The sequence below is a fragment of the Lutjanus erythropterus genome, chromosome 2 (genome assembly GCF_056507025.1).
Source record: "Lutjanus erythropterus isolate fLutEry1 chromosome 2, fLutEry1.hap2, whole genome shotgun sequence".
NCBI lineage: Eukaryota > Metazoa > Chordata > Actinopteri > Lutjaniformes > Lutjanidae > Lutjanus > Lutjanus erythropterus.
The window spans coordinates 13247222-13265594 of record NC_139318.1 but is presented as its reverse complement, the minus strand read 5'-3'; the positions used below and the strand labels follow the sequence as shown (position 1 = coordinate 13265594).

At 39.2% G+C, this 18373-nt stretch overlaps 1 protein-coding gene across 4 annotated transcripts; it reads left to right on the top strand.

The window, feature by feature from the left end:
• The first annotated feature begins 661 nt into the window (after positions 1-661).
• Positions 662-18012, top strand: pfkfb4a (6-phosphofructo-2-kinase/fructose-2,6-biphosphatase 4a). 4 transcript variants are annotated; one of them, XM_084728824.1, is made up of 14 exons: positions 662-895; positions 7599-7715; positions 7895-7991; positions 8078-8144; positions 8230-8304; positions 8393-8449; positions 8532-8653; positions 10166-10373; positions 10481-10627; positions 10921-11025; positions 11740-11869; positions 13076-13138; positions 13259-13323; positions 17252-18012. In XM_084728824.1, the coding sequence occupies exons 1-14, from the start codon at positions 841-843 to the stop codon at positions 17309-17311; spliced, it is 1368 nt and encodes a 455-aa protein (XP_084584950.1). In that variant the 5' UTR covers positions 662-840; the 3' UTR covers positions 17312-18012. The 4 variants fall into 4 exon arrangements, with proteins under 4 accessions (XP_084584950.1, XP_084584958.1, XP_084584939.1 ...); XM_084728832.1 differs by lacking the exon at positions 17252-18012 and adding an exon at positions 14894-15714 and having other exon boundaries at positions 663-895; XM_084728813.1 differs by lacking the exon at positions 662-895 and adding an exon at positions 5632-5905.
• The last annotated feature ends 361 nt before the right edge of the window (positions 18013-18373 follow it).

Sequence of the window (18373 nt, the reverse complement as noted above, 5' to 3'; positions counted from 1 at the left end):
TCTCGTGGTTTTGTTTGTAGCTTTTAAGAAATCAGTTCATTACGTGATAAAATTGTGAGCAGATTAATATTTTTTTAAACTGCAGTTGTGTATTTGACCAAATATTTACATCTTAAAAAAAACAACATAAAATTGCCCCACAAATTATATAAAAACAAATTGGCCAAGCCAATTTTTAGTTACTTTAGAAAAAACATCAATTAACAAATTTGAGTTTAAATTACACACAATACTAAGCTGATGTAATTATTAATATTATTACATCAGCACAACTCATCAAAAATAATGTTTGCATCTTAAAGGCTTATCTAAATAAATGCACTTGATTTTTTTTAATCTAGCATTTAAATAAGTGGTGGTAACAGCTGACTTTTTGAGCGCATGTAGCCTAATCCAACCCTGTAGATGAATATAGCCTATATCATGCTAATACTACAGATCTGTCTGTAGAGAGTATGACTGTCTGCTGTAATGTTTATTTAAAAATATATGTGACATCCTAAATGTAACCATGGGAAACAACAGACCACAACTCCTGTCAGGACTGGTGGGCAGCAGCTGTCAGCGGGTGGGTGGGGTGTAGAGGGAGGGTGGTGGAGGGCAGGTAGGTAGGCTGTTACCTCACTCACTCCATCCAGTTATGGACAAAAAGCCTCCCTCCTCCAGACAGACCTGAGGTCCCACACGCACACACAGACACAGACACACACAGTGGGTGTGTGCACACACACACAGGCAGCCAGCAGCAGCATCAGTGTCTCCGTGCAGCGCTCAGCGGGCTGCTGTTGGCCGCACGTACACACACCGAGAGGCAGCGGCTGCTCCATCAGACTGACGCCCATGATGAGAGGCTGCTCCAGCCGAGCCAAGCTCACACACAACCAGGACAGAGCGGGTAAGAAGCCTTCAGCACACTTTGAGTTTACAGCCGAAATTGTGCGTCTTTGCGGACAGAGAGCGGCAGAGAGGGAGAGGGCAGGTCGGACAGACCTTCAAGACGTAAACAAGAGTGGCTGCTACTGTGTTGGCGCTGTCACCGAGACCTTTACCCTACATAACAACTACAGGCGACAATCTCTGGATTGTTTTAATGTAACCAGCCTCGTTTGTGGCACCAGCTGTTGGGCTGAAACACAGAGGATGAAGAAGAGGCAGGCGGATGGTTTTTTTTTTTCGATATTAGAAGAGTATAATCTAAACGCTTCGTGTAGACTGAGCTGATCTGCTGTATGTTGTTATCAGGCTGTTATCATTTTAATTCCTCTCACAGTGGTTATGATGCATGCTGTTGCACTGGTTAAATGTGTGCATTTTCTGGCTGTTTGTTGTGTTTATACTTGTTGCTGCTGCGATGCAATACATAAGCTATTAACACCTAAGTCTTATAATAAACACTGAGTGATGGCTCATGAGCTGCTGCGGTCTGTCTCTCAACATGGAGAATGCTGCTTTACTGCCGAGCGTACAGTTAACACAGACTACTATATTGGGAAATGACTTGTCCAGCCTATATTACAGGCTAAAGGCTGCTAGCTGCAATCAGAGCTGGCAGCTGCTGCTGGGAGGAGGAGGAGGAGCACACAGAGCTGTTTCCTGTTCATGTCCCACTGTACAGTGTGCATCTGACACATTTACTACACTGCACATACAGGCATTATAATGCACCATTGCACACAAATAACAACAGAATCTCTTTAACACTTCTAGTCTCATAAATATATCATGTATAACAAGTCTTAAGAAATCCAAGTGGGGGAAAGTATATTCCATGTTTTAAAAAAGGGAGATGCTATTTGCACCCGAGGTGGAATGGCCATTGTGACTTTTTACAGCCAGGTGTCTATGGCCTAGCATGGCAGAAACACGCACCCAGGTGTCCATAGACAACAATGCTATTTACACTAGGGTGTAAATAGCTAATGTGGCTATTTACATGTGCATGGCAGAGACAAACTGTGGTCTTTTACTGAACCTAACCAAGTATTTTTGTTGCCTAAACCTAAACAAACTGCCTTATAATAGAGAGGAGTAAAGAAGAATTTTAAAATAATAATAATAATAATAATAATAAAAGCTAACAGGGAGGATTGTGAATAGCCAACTAGCTGTTGTGTGTCTATTCTCACCCACATGCAAATAGAAAAAAGTAGAAAAAATGTTTATAATGTATAAAAAATGATGTTCATGTCTGCTTGTCTGATGTCAACACAAAGGGTTAACTGCTGTCCACAATCAACCGGGAACTGTATTTTACATGAGACATGGAGTCGGATACAGTACAATGCAAAAGAAAATTGTTAACCTTTAGATGCATAAGTGGATCAAAATGACAGAGTAAGTTTTGCTGTCTTGAAACACACAACACACACATATATACAAGGTTTACAAGTTTATGTTCATCATTGTCAGCATTATATTGATAAGTGTCAGTATGACAGTCATGAATATGTTAAAAGTAATGTAAAAGTGCTATTTTAAGCATATAATATTATAGTAATAATTTGGTTTAATGTTTACAGCATTTCAGCAGGTTTCAACAAGTAACATCTAAGATTTTTAAGACAAATACTGGTAAAAAAAAAAAAAAAAGTACAAACAGTTTTCTTTAGTTGTTACTGGATCAGTGTTGGTTTTGTTTTGTTGTTGTTACAGTGTCCAAAATTTCCCAAAAAACACATTTAAAAGTGAGACTGACATAAATATAACTTTATAAAAATAGTTAACTAACATAACTTGGTCAAAATTTCATATTGGTTAAGACATTTCAAGGCCTTAAAATGATTAGATTTTAGAATTTTGAAGGACCTGCAGTGTGATTTAGCTTAATCAGTGCAAACAATTATGTGGTTTAGTGCCAATTTATATTGCCTAGCATACAGTTATACTAATATAGTAATACTGATTTGAATGATTATTTTAAGAAGCAGAAAGTGGTACCAGATTCTGGTTAAGAGGAGGAGGAGGGGGAGGAGACATTTATGAGAAACATTCTTCAGATTTTCTCTTGTAATTTGTGGGGTTCACGCCTGTACGAGGATCTCATTTTGGCAATTTTCAAAACTTTGCCTTCATGAGATTCTTTAAGACTATTTCTCCTCTCAGTCAGAACACACTGAGGACACTAAATCTGTTTGTTTATGTTGTAACTTGTGTGAGGTTGACCCCTGACTGCTGCTGTTTTCACACAGACCACCCGAGCTTTATGCAGATAAGATAAGCTACTTTAAATAGACCACCAAATAATACATACTGCCTGGCCAACCTTGACACTATTGCCTGAGTTTGTGTAGGTTTCTTATGTGTTTGTATTACCCAGCTGAAAAAGCTAAAAATAAATCCGTAGCATGAGTTAGTGTGCCATTTATTTGTGGACCTGAAGAACCTGACATATAGTCTACTAGCAGTCAGGGAATTTGAGAGAGAAGGAAGCTATTTAATTAGAAACCCTCCATCTCACCATATTTAGGTCACACGGGCCCTGTAACTCCACCGCCATCACTGACTCTAAAGCTTCATATAATCAGTGCATCAGTCCATAAGGAACACATAAACAGATGGACAGATAGGCCTACTGACCTGAAAATGTACAGTGACCATATCACAGACACCTGTGCAGTATAATTCAATGCAATCAAACACTTGTGCAAAATGTCCTGTCTTTGTGAAGCTCATAATGTTCAGGTTTTGTTGACTCTATGTCAGTGTGCTGTGGATTTATCTCTATGGTAATTTCTCAGGCCGTTGTGATGCCAGAGATGTACTGGGCTGCATTCATTTGAACGGCACCTGAGAGGAACAGAATATTAGAAACACCTTTATATAAATTCTCTGACACCTTGACCCCAAGGAAGTCACGACCGTCATAAGCATGACATCTATAGGAAATACTGAATCACTGTTGAGTTTGATTGATTACAGGTGTTTCTTATATTCTGGGTCAACACAGGCACACACAGAGAAAGAGGGAGAGTGATGCTGCCACCTCATGGACATTGTCAGGCCATGCATGAAGTGTTAGCCTCTGTCAGTGAAAGAAGGTATTTACAGTTAACAGTTAACTTGTGTGATGTTAATTTAAAAAAGACACACAAAAGGCCCTCGTTCAGAACAATAAGATATTTATCTGTGAAATGTGCAGTACAAACAGATAGTGTAGATAACACCATTGTCACAACAGGTCTTTTTCACAGAAGGTATTTTGACTTGTCATAGTAGGAAAAACACGGCTGTTACTAACAATTGCTCCTCTCTGTTCAAGCATTCCAGTAAGTCATGCCAGCGTAACAGTAAGCCAGCATGAACAATACCAGTTCCCTGAAACTGCAGCGGCTAAAGGGAATTTAGTCACCATTACACCTGGTGCTTTTCCAGCTCTGACAAGTCAAAATGTCTTCCCTGAAAAAGGTCTGTTGTCCGTACACTGTAGAAATGACTCACAGTAAGTTAGTTTGTATTATATCTCATCATAACACAAGGCAAGTTATCTTGTTTAGTGTCGTCCTTTTCCAAATCAAAGTGACCCTGACTTGTTTCTTAAGAATGTACATGGCCTAAAGCAATTTTCCATATTCAGAAACAGCTCACGCTGTACATTGTACTTGAAATCAGGGCTTAAAAATTTTGAAAAAATATCTTAGTGCTGTTATCTTGACTTTTTACGTCATTCTCATTTTCATTGAAAAACATATTTTTCTTAAGCCTGTAGAATAGTACATGTAGGCCAGGACAGCTCTGCAGCACTTTTATTTTAAAAATGTTACTTTTACACACATTTTGCCTTTAATAAACATATATATGTATATATATATATATATATATATATATATATATATATATATTTTTTTTTTTTTTTAATAAATTGAAATAAAATGAAATTTGTAGTGGGCCATATTGTGATTTCACTACAATTTAAATTACTTTAAATGCCCCAAGACCAAAAAGACCTGCATGATTTAAGTTGCTGAATTATGTTGTTTGTAAGAGTTTCTATTAAGCACAGCTCTTGGCTGATTCTACCTCTCTTGAGGTGTCAGTAACACTGACTGGTTACCTCTGATTTAACAACAGTCCTGTGAAATAGGCGTACTAATCCCAGGGCCAAGTCTGAAGTAATCACTGTGCTAAAAACACAAAGCAATGTTGAACACGTGGCGCAGGTGTACACACACACACTTGTTTTGAGTGTGGTGTTTGAGTCATTCAGGCTGATTAGACCTCTGCTCAGACGGAAGTTACATGCAGCTATGTAGGACAACAGAGTGGACCCTTTAATGCAGCATTATTAATGTTATTAGTTTCCGTCTGTGACACGTCAAAGGTTTGATGTGAAAAGGGTCTCTAACTAGAAAAACTCCCTCAGCATCTATAACCATGAATACTACAATACCTGCCGTGCTAGAGCTAAAGCTCCATAGTGAAACAATTGTGCGGTGGTTAAAGTCACAAATATATTGTTGGTGCATTTTAACGCCTCGTTACTTTGTATTTTTCTGGTCTGAAAACATACATTTGCGCATTTCCTGGCCGCGCGCAGCTCATGTCTCTTACGGTTAAGCAGTAGCTGTTCTAAGCCTTTACTACAGTCATTACGGCCGGCCGACCGTTGGCTTCCACTGTGGCCAGACCGGAGCACGTGACAGCAGCAGTGAGAGGGACAGACACCGGCGGGGTCTATCTCCATCCCCGCAAAGAGAGACAGCACCGCGGATGAAACACCGGTCACCTTTAGAGCAGCATCACGGGAAAAGGCCCCGTGTTTCCGCCGCGGCTGCCTCCACCTCACCGCGAGACGGAATGGAGGACAAAATACCGTCAAATCCGCGGGAACTAACCCAAAACCCGCTCAAGAAGATATGGATGCCGTGTAAAAATGGCCTTCCCGAAAAACACATTTCTCAAAGAAAGGGTGCGTATGACAACGTGGCGACGGTGAATAGCATCTGGTTTAATGTGTATCAACAGATATTTCTCATTTCTGTCGTTGGAAGTTTGTTGTTCGCATTTGTGAAGACGCAGCCAGACAGACCCCCTGTGGTAACTGAAATAATTAATGCTAATCCCACTCCTCCTGAATGTAGTTAAAGCTCAGTGTGTTTTGACGTGCTAGCTAACGTTACTATGGTTATTAGCGCGGGGACACTAGGTTCAGATGTCTTGTGGCTGCCGCGCTGCTGCCATCTGGTTCACAGTTATGTAAGGATGGACTGCACGTTCACGCAGATGAAGGCTGCTCGCATCGAGGAGAAAGGACTGGTACCGGGGGTGTCCATCTCTCTGTTACTATATTCCAAGCCAAGCACCAACTGTTGGTAAACAGGGATTGTATCTCTGCGGTCATGTGAGTGATTTGTAATGTGGATGTCCTGCTGTATTTTATCCGCACTCACATTGGTCACTTCTCTGTGTGGTCGGTGTCTTCTCACTGTGGCCTGACTGAGACAGGATTTTTGAATCAAACGAGGTAAAATGCCAGTAAAATTATGATCTTATGCTGAGAAAATTGAGCAGAATTGATTTTTTGAGCACAAATTGGTTGTCAGTAGAGCTGTAATCGAATAATAGATTATGACTATTGAATTAATATATTTTGATATGATCAATTTGAGTCATTTTCAACATTTTTTAAACAAAGTATAGACTTAGAAACTTAATCCCTTTGTGACCTACTAGAAGTGTGGTGATGGCTTTATCTGCAGAGACCCTACCCTCTGCCTGCATTACTCAGTGTTTTGCTCTGCTTGGGATGCTTTACCAACCCAGTGCAGTGGTACTGGACATCCTGGGTGATACAAATACTATAAACTTTATTTATGGTACATTTCTGAACAGCTATTTATTCTACCTTTCGATGTGAATATTGTCTGGTCCTCTCTGACAGTCACCTTGGGATTTGGGGACCAAACAATTAATCAATTAAACAAGAAAATAATCAACAGAGTAATCAGCAATGAGTAAGTAAGTTGGAGCTCTAGTTGGCAGAGCCAGTAACACAGCACAAACATATGTTGTGAAAGAGTCCTTATGTCTCAAGAACTTTATAAAATGCATTCACTAGACCTGTTTGGACAGACATAGCTTTGTTTCCTCAATAATGGACATTCTCTTACAAGAATGTACATTCGATGGTGAAGTAGCACAAAATTGCACGCTCTCTGGCCTAGTCATCTGTGCACACACTGCAGCTGAATGTGGAAACTAGGTGTTAACTCTCACCAGATGTCTTGAGTAGTTAAAGTGCAGTGTTTCACAATGTCTTGGACATGTCTGCTCCTCGCTGTCAACATGTCAAGCTCAGGGTGGTGTGATGTGACTTTGTCTTCATGGCAGATAACACTGGATTACACCATCTGATAAGGACAATCAAATGTTAACATTAAATTTTTATATCTTTTTTGATTATGTAACATGTAAGGTAGTGTAAGGGCAGGTTATGAAAGAGAGAGAAGGATATTGTTGAACAAAATCTTGAGATAAACTTCTGTTTTTACTGAGGCGCTATGCATTTCACCATGAAATCGGTTATACATCTTCCCTGTGCTTTAAGTGTGATCAGCACATGACTGAAGCTGTCTTTTCCCTCTCTTTCTCTTTCATTTTAGTATGCATGACCAACTGTCCCACCCTGATTGTGACAGTGGGCCTTCCTGCCAGGGGGAAAACCTATATATCCAAGAAGCTGACCCGCTATCTTAACTGGATCGGAGTGCCCACCAGAGGTAGGACTTCCTCGGATTGTCAGCTCCAGTGAACAGAGTTTAAGAAACTTTCAGCAAAGAATGGCATAGTTGTAGAAACAGCCATTCTACAGAGTAAAGGGAATTCAGCATGTGAATCATGAGTTTCCTGCCTAAGAGAAAGATGATCCTAAGTGTCCTTGCCTTCATCATTCCCATAGAGTTCAATGTTGGGCAGTACAGGAGAGAATGTGTGAAGATCTACAAGTCCTTTGAGTTCTTCCGTCCAGACAACGAGGAGGGGTTAAAGATCAGACGGTAGGAGTGCCAGCTAGCCTCTGACTGCCATGACATTCTATTCAGCCACCAACCATGTGACATTTATGTCTGTGTTATCTTTGCAGACAGTGTGCTTCAGCAGCATTGAACGATGTGCGACAGTATCTCACAGAAGAAGGAGGCCAAGTTGCGGTGGGTGAAATGTTAAATGGCTAGTTAAATACAGTGTACAATGCTAAAAAAGCTAATCTATTTTTGTTCTCTCTGTGTTTTACAGGTTTTTGATGCAACAAACACCACCAGAGAAAGGAGGGAAACCATCATCCAGTTTGCAGAGCAGAATGGTTTTAAGGTAACTTGCTGGGTTACAATTCTGGGGGGCGACACTGCGTTAGTTGACATTCACTTCTAAGTTTGATTTGCTCCTCCTCCTTTCTCAGGTGTTCTTTGTGGAGTCTGTGTGTGAAGACCCAGATGTCATACAGGAGAACATAGTGGTGAGTGTTTTGTGTTGATTTGTTTATTTTATCTCAAGAGAAGATGATGTTGTACTCACTCCTCCACTGTTTCCTTGTTTAGCAAGTGAAGCTGGGTAGCCCTGACTACACCAACTGTAACACAGAAGAAGCAGTGGAGGATTTCATGAAGAGGATCAAGTGCTATGAAAACTCTTATGAGACGCTGGATGAAGTCCTGGACAGGTGAGAGGAAAGCTGGTATGGAGGGAGGCACTGCTGTGCTAAAGTATGAGTTATAACTGGCTCAATAAATTAGCAGTTTGAAGTATACCCTGTTTTTTCATCAGGACATTATCTTAAACGTTAGTTTGGCAGCTTTTTCTCATGTTTGAGGAAGATGTGGCACCACATAGACTCTGTCCTCACTTAATCATTTACTCTAGAAATTAGATTTTTAGATAGTTCATAGGTTCATGCAGTTTTTAAAGGGGAAATTCACAACTTTTTATGTAGCTGCTCAGTTATTGTTGATGGTAAATGTTGACAACTAAAGCAATTAGGGATGTCCCGATCCGATCACGTGATCAGAAATCGGACCGATCACATGATTTTCAAATGATCGGAATCGGGTGAAAATTATCTTGATTTAACCTTACAAAACAACAAGCATGGCCATGTTCACGTTTTAAATTCATCCTGAGGTACAAAGATTGTCAAATGGAATGAAAATGGCTTAGTTTTAATTTTATTAAGTTCCACAACATCAATATTCATTGTTGCACAGACAGAAACAACACTGTAAACATCACAATTTACGGGAATTCAGACAACATAATAGTAGTGACCTGGTAGTTAGTAGGCTAACGCAGGGCAAACGTGTCACCTCAGGACAACGAAAATGTCTGCAGTTTGGAGGTATTTTAAACTGGACAGCCACTTGTAATGTGTGCAAATTAGGCATTTCGTGTGGTGGAAATGTGGATGTGTTCTCTTTTTTTCTTCTTATTATTAATGCATTGCTGAAGTATCGGATCGGGACTTTGTATCAGCAGATACTCAAAATCAAATGACTTGGACTAGGGGGCAAAAATATGTGATCGGGACATCCCTAAAAGCAATAAATTCCTCAGTGTGGGCCATATTGACCGAGAAAGCTGAGTTGTCACAATAATGTTGTTGGTGTTAAGGAAGAACTACAAGCTTTTTCATCTTGCATTTTTGTCTTTTATTTCAATGTTTCAACCCAAAAAATAATAGCTACAGGCAAGGATGGTGATACATGGCAAGGCTGGCTCGTGTACAATACATCCTGGTACACGTAGGCACGGCTGCTCTGTAAGCAGAACTCAGCTTTCTTAGTCCGTATAGTAGCACTTAGGAATTTATACTTCAACTGACCACATATTCCCTAAAAATTTCCCTTAAATTTATATTCCTACAAATTAATATTTTATGTCCCACAAATCTTGTTCTCCACATATCAGAAAATGTGTTTGTTTGGTACAGACCCCAACAATTGTCACAATCATGATATCAGTACTTTTTTCTGGTGAAAATGAAATTGTGTTGCAAAAATGATAATTTGCGCTAATTGTGAATCATATCACAGTATCTGTCAAAATGATCACTTTTTTTGCTATATCATGCAGCCCTGTCTTAAAATACTAATTATGCAGAGGTTATCAAATCTATACACTAGTTTTGAACAGAAAGTGTTGGAAAAAAAGGCTTAATGTGTCTGTGGTCTCTCCTTAGGGACCTCTCCTACATCAAAATCATGGATGTTGGTCAGCGTTATCTGGTCAACAGGGTGTTGGATCACATCCAGAGCCGGATCGTCTACTACCTCATGAATATTCACATTACACCACGTTCCATCTACCTGTGCCGCCATGGTGAGAGCGAGCTCAACGTCAAGGGTCGAATTGGAGGAGACTCGGGCCTCACACCCAGAGGCAAAGAGGTATATCAAACATTTTCAACATCAGTTTGTCTTCAGGACAGTTTACTCTTACTGAACTAGATGAGTTAGCAAAAATTAAATTGTATTTTTTTTTCTTCTCTATGCAGTTTGCAAAGAAGCTGAGCCAGTTCATCCAGTCACAGGGCATCAGCGATCTGAAGGTTTGGACTAGTCAGATGAAAAGAACCATCCAGACAGCTGAGGCTCTCAGTGTGCCCTATGAACAGTGGAAGGTCCTGAACGAGATTGATGCAGTGAGTATCACAGGGTTCATACAGGTGCTGAAATCCTTGAAAACTCTTGCATTTCAACATATGTTTTGGATAAAATCCTTGAAATTGCAACTGCATTACTTTTATAATTGCAGTTGCATTGTATGTGCTGTAAAAGTTTGAAAATGTGCCTTGAAAGTGCTTAAAAGAGCCTGAATTTGACAATGGAAAAGGTGTAGGAGCCCTGGTATTAAGTTCATAACTGCTATGCGCAGCTCTTTGCTGATTTGTGTGGCATTTATGGAGTTTAATCTGTGCGTGATGTCCTTTTTAAGGGAGTGTGTGAAGAGATGATGTATGAAGAGATCCAGGACCACTATCCTCTGGAGTTTGCTCTGAGGGACCAGGACAAATACCGCTATCGGTACCCGAAAGGAGAGGTCAGTGTCTGAAATGTCTTTGTCTAATGATGCAATGTGGTTATGTAACTAAGGGTGTTGTTGCCTGTTAACACTGAGATACCATGCGGGTGACAGTGCCTCTCTGTTTGAATTTTGGAATCTGTCAATGCAGAGTTGCTGCTCCTTTGTGAATCTAAGGACTCACACGTAACCACAAACACAATTAAACAGCATCCAGATGGCTACTGGCCACTTAACTCTCTGCTAATGAGCCTCAGCTTTGACAAGCAGCCTCTCAAGACAGATTTGGCTAAACACCAGACGACAGTAAACAAAGACTTCACATTAGTCAAGTTCATATTAGCATGAGTGTGTGTGTTGTTTACTGTGTGTCTGAATGCCTGCTGGTCTGTTCTCACCTTAAGTCCATCCCATTACCCCTCCATTAATCTAACACAGGAAGATGGATATGGGCATTAGTCGGCTCCCCAGGCTGACAGTGCTGATACCGGCCTTTGGGGAATCTTGTTAAAACTGGTGTTGGTCTAGACAGCTTGTATGGATTTCTCCATCTGCTAAAATGTCAATCTGTTTATCTGAGATTCATTATTCAGCAGAATGTGTGAAGAAAATGGATTGTTTGTTAGAATTTGCAGATTCACAGCTCTTTCTCAGTTTTATTTGTTTCTGGTAGTGTAGTACTTTGCTTTCCATCTGTCTAATTTCCCTCTTTTTGCATCTCTTCTGACTCAGTCCTATGAGGACCTGGTGCAGCGGTTGGAGCCGGTCATCATGGAGCTGGAGCGGCAAGAGAACGTGTTGGTCATCTGTCACCAGGCCGTCATGCGATGCCTGTTGGCTTATTTCCTGGACAAGACAGCAGGTTGGTCCTTTGGCTGAACCTCAAGTAACCTGTGGAGCAAATGCAGGCTCTTTAAATTTGACAATTTAGCACCATGAATTTCAAAGTGAGGGCCACCAGGGGGCGCCAGTGGGGCCTCAACAAATTGGGGAAGATGAAGGAGAATGGGACACCTCACAAAAAGGGGACCATAAGCAAATGCTATTTGGAGGGCCTTGGCACTGACAGCTAGCACACATACAGAAACATGCACAAATAATCACACATTCTGTTTAGCTGACTTCTTCAGCAGCTGTTGAACAGCATTGTGGGAACTGTAAGAAGTCACTAAATTCACCTAGGAGAGCTTTCTAACATAAATTCAGGGAGAAGTGGATTCACCAACAAAATAAATTTTAAAACTTCAGAAAATAACAGTTCAATAACGATTTCAGATCACATGTAATATTATTATCTGGAAGGTAAATTTTTCCTCTTAGTCTCACAGTTTATGACTCGTTCTAAATGAGACACTGGATACAATTTTTTGCACGCTGTGACACATTCGGTATAAAGCTGTGACATACTTTCATAGCACGCAGATTGACTAGTGTGTTTCACTCCTGGCTGACTGACCTGATTTCCATGTTGTAGACCAGGTTACTGTCGCAAAAATTGACAGATAAAAAAATAATTAGGTTTCTCTCAGATTGGTTAAAATACTACAGTGTATATAATGTATCTGGAGACCAGGGAGAGGTATCATTAGGATTTTATTGATACTGCTACTTTACTACTAACATTACTACTTTACTATTATTTTATAGATGCTCTTATTGGCTATTTTGTATTATTAAAAATACATTGTCAGTACATATGATTGCCATCATTATTATTTAAAAAATATGAATTATAGAAGGATTAAAATTTATATATATTTTAAAAATAGCAAAATATTGTTTCTAGAGCAGCAATATTTGCAACAGCAAATTTACTAAAAAAATCTTTATCTCTCTAGACCCAAAAAATAAACTATTATTACTATGTCACTATTATTTATCCGGTTCAATATTGCTCGTATCAGTTAGCTTGTTGTATCCTTTCTCAAGAGCTTCATATGTTATATTACGAGCTGCAAAATAAAGTATAAAGGATAGATTCAAAGAAATATCTTAGAATAAATTAGAGGACTTTGAGTTCCTTGTTTGTTCAGCTTGTTTCATGAACTGCTGGTTTGTGTTCCCATAGAAGAGCTGCCGTATCTGAAGTGCCCCCTGCACACTGTGCTGAAGCTAACGCCGGTGGCCTACGGTAGGTCTGGTCTCCTGTTAGCATCTAATGCATGAAAAATTTATTTTCAATGAATAGAAATAAAAACCACTCTCCTGACACCTTGAACTAATGAAACCAAACTTCTGTCAACATGCACAGGCTGCAAGGTGGAGTCCATCAGCTTAAATGTGGAAGCAGTCAACACACACCGAGAAAGACCAGAGGTGGGTACAACAACATGCAGACACACACACAGTACAAATCAGAGTCACGTGATAGTGTGTGAGGACAATACAGATTTCTTTGTTAGCAGTTCATTCTGTTGGCCATGATTTTATGAAAAAGCAATGAGCTCAGAGCAGGTTTTTTGTGGGATTATGTGTGGATTATATGTTATCAGAACACAACAGAAACTATGACTAATGCTCCTATTGCTTTTCATGCTCACACCCTTTAGATAAACTCATCTGTGAGTGGACGATGTTACAGTTTCATGAAGGATTTGATGATGGAAAGCACTGATTCAAGTAGTCACACAATGATGATGCAACAGCTATCGATAGTTCTTTGTAGCCATTTTTAAACTGAGATCCTGCAGTACTGCTGTAAAGAAGACCTGCCCTTACACCGGCTTTGCTTTTTTACACTGACCTGAACAATAATGCTTTATGCTGCCCCAGTGTGTGATTTTTAGGCAGCATGCCAGTGCTTCACAAGCAAAAGAGTACGATTGGGTTATTGAGAACTGGTTCCAAATGAGAATGGATTTCAGTAGTTTCAAATTAAACTGAATGCTGCAAAGAACATGTACATCGACTTAATGATGAACCTGTGAGTTAAATGCATGCATACATGTCCTCCCGTCTCCTAATGCATTTGTTTTATTAAAGCATGAGTCCACCATTTTTCTTGGAACGGGATACTCCTTTATTGTTAGAGTAAAGTAGCCTAAATGAACCATAAAATATTCAAGAACCCAGAAATACACCATGGTTATCTAGCTAACATTAGGTTAGCTCAGTGTTTCCTGCAAGTAATGTTTATCTGCAGTAATTATTATTTCACACAACTCTCCTGTGAAGAATGTAGGTGGACACTCAAAGAGTTGGAATTAAGAATCATTCAAAAATGAAACTGATGAGCAAAAATGCAGCCAGAATCATTAAAATCCAAACTTTAAGCTTTAACTGTGTCAGTGTCCAATCCTACTGGCTCCTCCATTTTACACAGGCTTCGATTTGATTCTGTTACTACCTCTGCTGCTGGTTTAATGGCAGAACAACAATGCCCGCCCATTTCATGTTCATGTACAACATTCCCACCTTGAACAGGCTGTACAAAAGGGGCAAGTAAAATACACTGGTCATAATACAAATGTTGTATTATGACTGTAAATGTACAGTATGTAGTGTGTATGAGGTGATGTAAGGCTTTGAAAGTCAATACTATCAAGATCATTTATTCACACTTACAGGTGAAGTTTGGGACTTAAAGATGATTGTTCATGATGTTTTAATCTGAGAAGAGAATTTTTTTTAAGAAATAGCATTGAATGAGCATAAGTAAAGCACACATGCTTAATTTCTTCTTGACTTGCACTGCTGACACATAACTGATGAAGACCCTGGTGACAAAGAAAGAAATAAAAACCTAAACAATATGAAAAATATAACTGTAAACTGAATCCATCTGTCAAGAGTCTTCCCCAGTGTATGTGCAGTGGATTTCATATCTCCCATGTGTTTTGATCCCTCCCCCTCTTTGTGTGTTTTTTTTTTTTTTTTTATCAAACAGAACGTAGACGTGTCGCGGATGTCAGAGGAGGCTTTGCTAACAGTGCCAGCTCACCAATGAGGCAGTACCCCTCACCCCTACCCCCATCCTCTTTACCCCTTTTTTACACACACTCCACCCTTCAGATGCACAATGCTTCTGCCAAACTCTAGTCTTTCTTCTCCACCTTCCTTTGATTGAATCACTCTTCACCGTTCTTATCTTCTGTTTTTCTTCCACCGATATTTTAAGACGTGATGATAGTGGTAATTGACTGGAATCCAGTTTCTAATTTTGATTATCAATCATATGACACAGATTTTGTGTCACACACGTTCTCCCATTTTTGGAGAATGAATGAAAAGCCAATGAAGGTTTTTTCTTTTTTTGAACTGATACTGTAATCCCAACTGTGAAGCAATTAAACTCCAGCACCATTTTTGTTGATTACATATAAATTATTTTCTCATTGATTTTTGTCTGTTAAACTGATTTTTAATTATTTTAACTTTTACCGGTGTCCCAGAACTCAGAAGACACTAATCTTAGTTTTACAGCACAGCACAGCTTGAAACAAGGCTGTGCTTATTAATATTTTGCACATTAAAATCAACTCTGTCTATCTCCTTTTTAAATGTTTGTCTCTACAGTTTTTACAGTTTGTCTTTAGATTTAGAATGTCTAACACTGTCTAATGAAGATCCTGGAAGTACACACGTACGTTGTTTTATTGTTTTTTGTTCAACAATGTGAAGGTTCCAGTCACTGATCAGAACTGAGACGAAGATATTTCTGTTTAATGTTTTTAAATAAACTCCACTCAACCATTTCCTGTATCCGTACCACACTCTCCTTGTGCTTCATTTTAGAAAGTTTGACACAAAAGTTGTTTCCTGAAAGTTATGATATTGGGTTGTATGCTTTACTTTGAAAGTGAAGTAAGATAAAAATGCGTCTGGTCTGCTGAGCTGCCTTACTCATATTACTAGGAGATGAAAAGAAACCGACTACTTCCTTCCTATTCTTACTATCAACAGGTCGAGTGCTCAGTGCAGTGCCCTTCCTGCTTGCCTCTGCTGTGCAAACTTAAGATGGAGATTTCCCCAGTCATTCATATGCAAAGGCTCCACTGGAGTGCATAGAAAAAAGAAAGTGCTGCCATTCATCAGCCTGCACAAACCACTCACTGTGTCACACACAGATTTCTTTCTGTCTAGATTTAGAGTCATAACAACATGTACACTTGTTATTCACAGCAAATAATACTGGCACTTTGTTAAAAGCCTTAGTCATTTCTTGAAAGCAAAAGATGATATTGCAGTGTCTAAACATAAAGACAGTACCTGTTTCCATGTTTATGATGGAATGATCAAAATACATCAGGAAAAAAAACTTAAATCATGCAGTGAACAAATGCTGCTACAGTGACTCATTTTATGTTGATGGCAGCATCTGTCAGCTATTTAATGTACTTTTCTTGAAATGGTATTTCAACTTTGTCAACATTTTGACTTTGATGTTTTATGCAGCCCTTTTGGCCAGATCACTCTTGAAAAAGAAAGATTTTTAATCTCATTGAAGCTTTTACTTAGTTAAATAAAGTATGTATATATATTCATATATATGTTCAAAAAATCTTCCTATCATTTATTTTTCTTGTGCCTGGTTCTAATACTTGTTTCTGACATTTCAACTTTTATTTTTGACATTTAGACTTAATTCTCAATTTCAAGTTTATTTTTTCAACTTTTCAACATTTCTGCTTTTCATCAATTTGATTTTAATCAACTTTATTGGCATTTCAACTTTATTCTCAACATTTCGGCTTTATTTTTAACTTTTCAACTTTATTTTCAACATTCTGACTAAATTCTCGACAATTCAAGTTTAATTCCAACTTTTCAACATTTCTACTTTATTCTCGTCATTTTGACTTTATGCTCAACATTTTGACTATTCTTGACATTTCATTCATTCTTGAAGTGAAAAAAAATTCTTCTTCCTCTCATTTCCCCCCCTTATGCCCGAATACTATCCCATAGACAAGGGTCTGGTTATCTGCCCTTTAATGCCTTTTCAAAGGAACCTGAAAAATTCAGAACAGTTTCAAAGAGGTCAAACCATCTGTGTGTGCATCATTCAGAAAGAATCTTAACTGTCTTGAACACAGTGACATCTGCTATATACAGACTACAGTACAACAGACACAGCAGATATACAGCATTACATTGCATATAACTTTCCTGCGGTGTTTGATATGTGGTCACAAAATCACAACTACAAAGCTTTGTCGTACTCTGGCCTCCCTGTAAATGTGTTTATACACACATGCAGTATTCATTCAGTAGGCATCTGACACTGATACATTCTTCTTTCCAGAATGTGAACATCCATCGTACACCTGAAGACGCCCTGCAGACTGTACCTCCTCACCTCTGACCGCCTGCTGGAACACCAGTGTGGCTGCAGTCTTGTTCTCTCGCTCCCTTTTGACGGACTCCTGTGGTTATTTCACTTTCCCAGTCTGCACGACCTGTTCTCAGTGGTGACCGTCTGGGTGATGTGCCTCCTCCTTCTCCTTCAGCACCTCTGTCACACACACACACACCTTTTTCTCTGTCTTTTTAAAGGGATTTGAAGGAGCATAACCTGAATACATGATGTGTTTGGGCCTCAGTGTTCATATGTGAAAGTTACACGGTACACTGTACACTGTATATGTATAGGTCTATTTTTAAGTATTAACCATATGGTTTCATCAAATGATCATGTGACTTTCTGCTACATGTGTGACATGTTCCTGTACTGTGCAATTGTTTTGTGTGAAGGTGTCTTCAGCGATAATGTGCAATTTGAAGGTTGCAAACCTACTTGGAAAATAATACAAAAAAGTATTTTGACTATGTATTGATTCAATGAATGAAAGGATGGACGGGGAAATTATTATTATTAGGTTTTCTATGGTGAAAACAAACAGTCGCTACGACTTTATACTGATGACTTTCTTCAGCTGATCCTTCTACACACAGACCTTCAATGAAATGAAAACACATCTGTGCACTCAAGGTACTAGAAATGTGAAAATGAAGTTCTATGTCCCAAATCCACTATAATAAAGATGTGTTATTTTTATAAACCGACCTGTCATTACCTCTCTGCTGTGGGTTTACTTATTTATTTGGGCTCCAGTGGTGATTACTTTCATTTCCATTCATCTGCTACTACTTTCTGACTTAATCCAGTGATTCTCAACCTGGGGGTCAGGACACCCAATGGGTGGGGTCACCAGATGGTTGTGGAGAATAACATAAAATATATTGTGGTAAGCAGCAAAAAGTGAGAGGCAAGAAGCAGTTATCAGTGATAGAATCATAAAAATATGTCAAATCCAGCTGTCCTCAAGAAGTGTAACAGGCACCTCACTAACTGTTAAAACTAAGCCAGCACAAAAATGACCAGCATCTTCTGAACAGACACAAACAATAAGTAACATTTGTATTT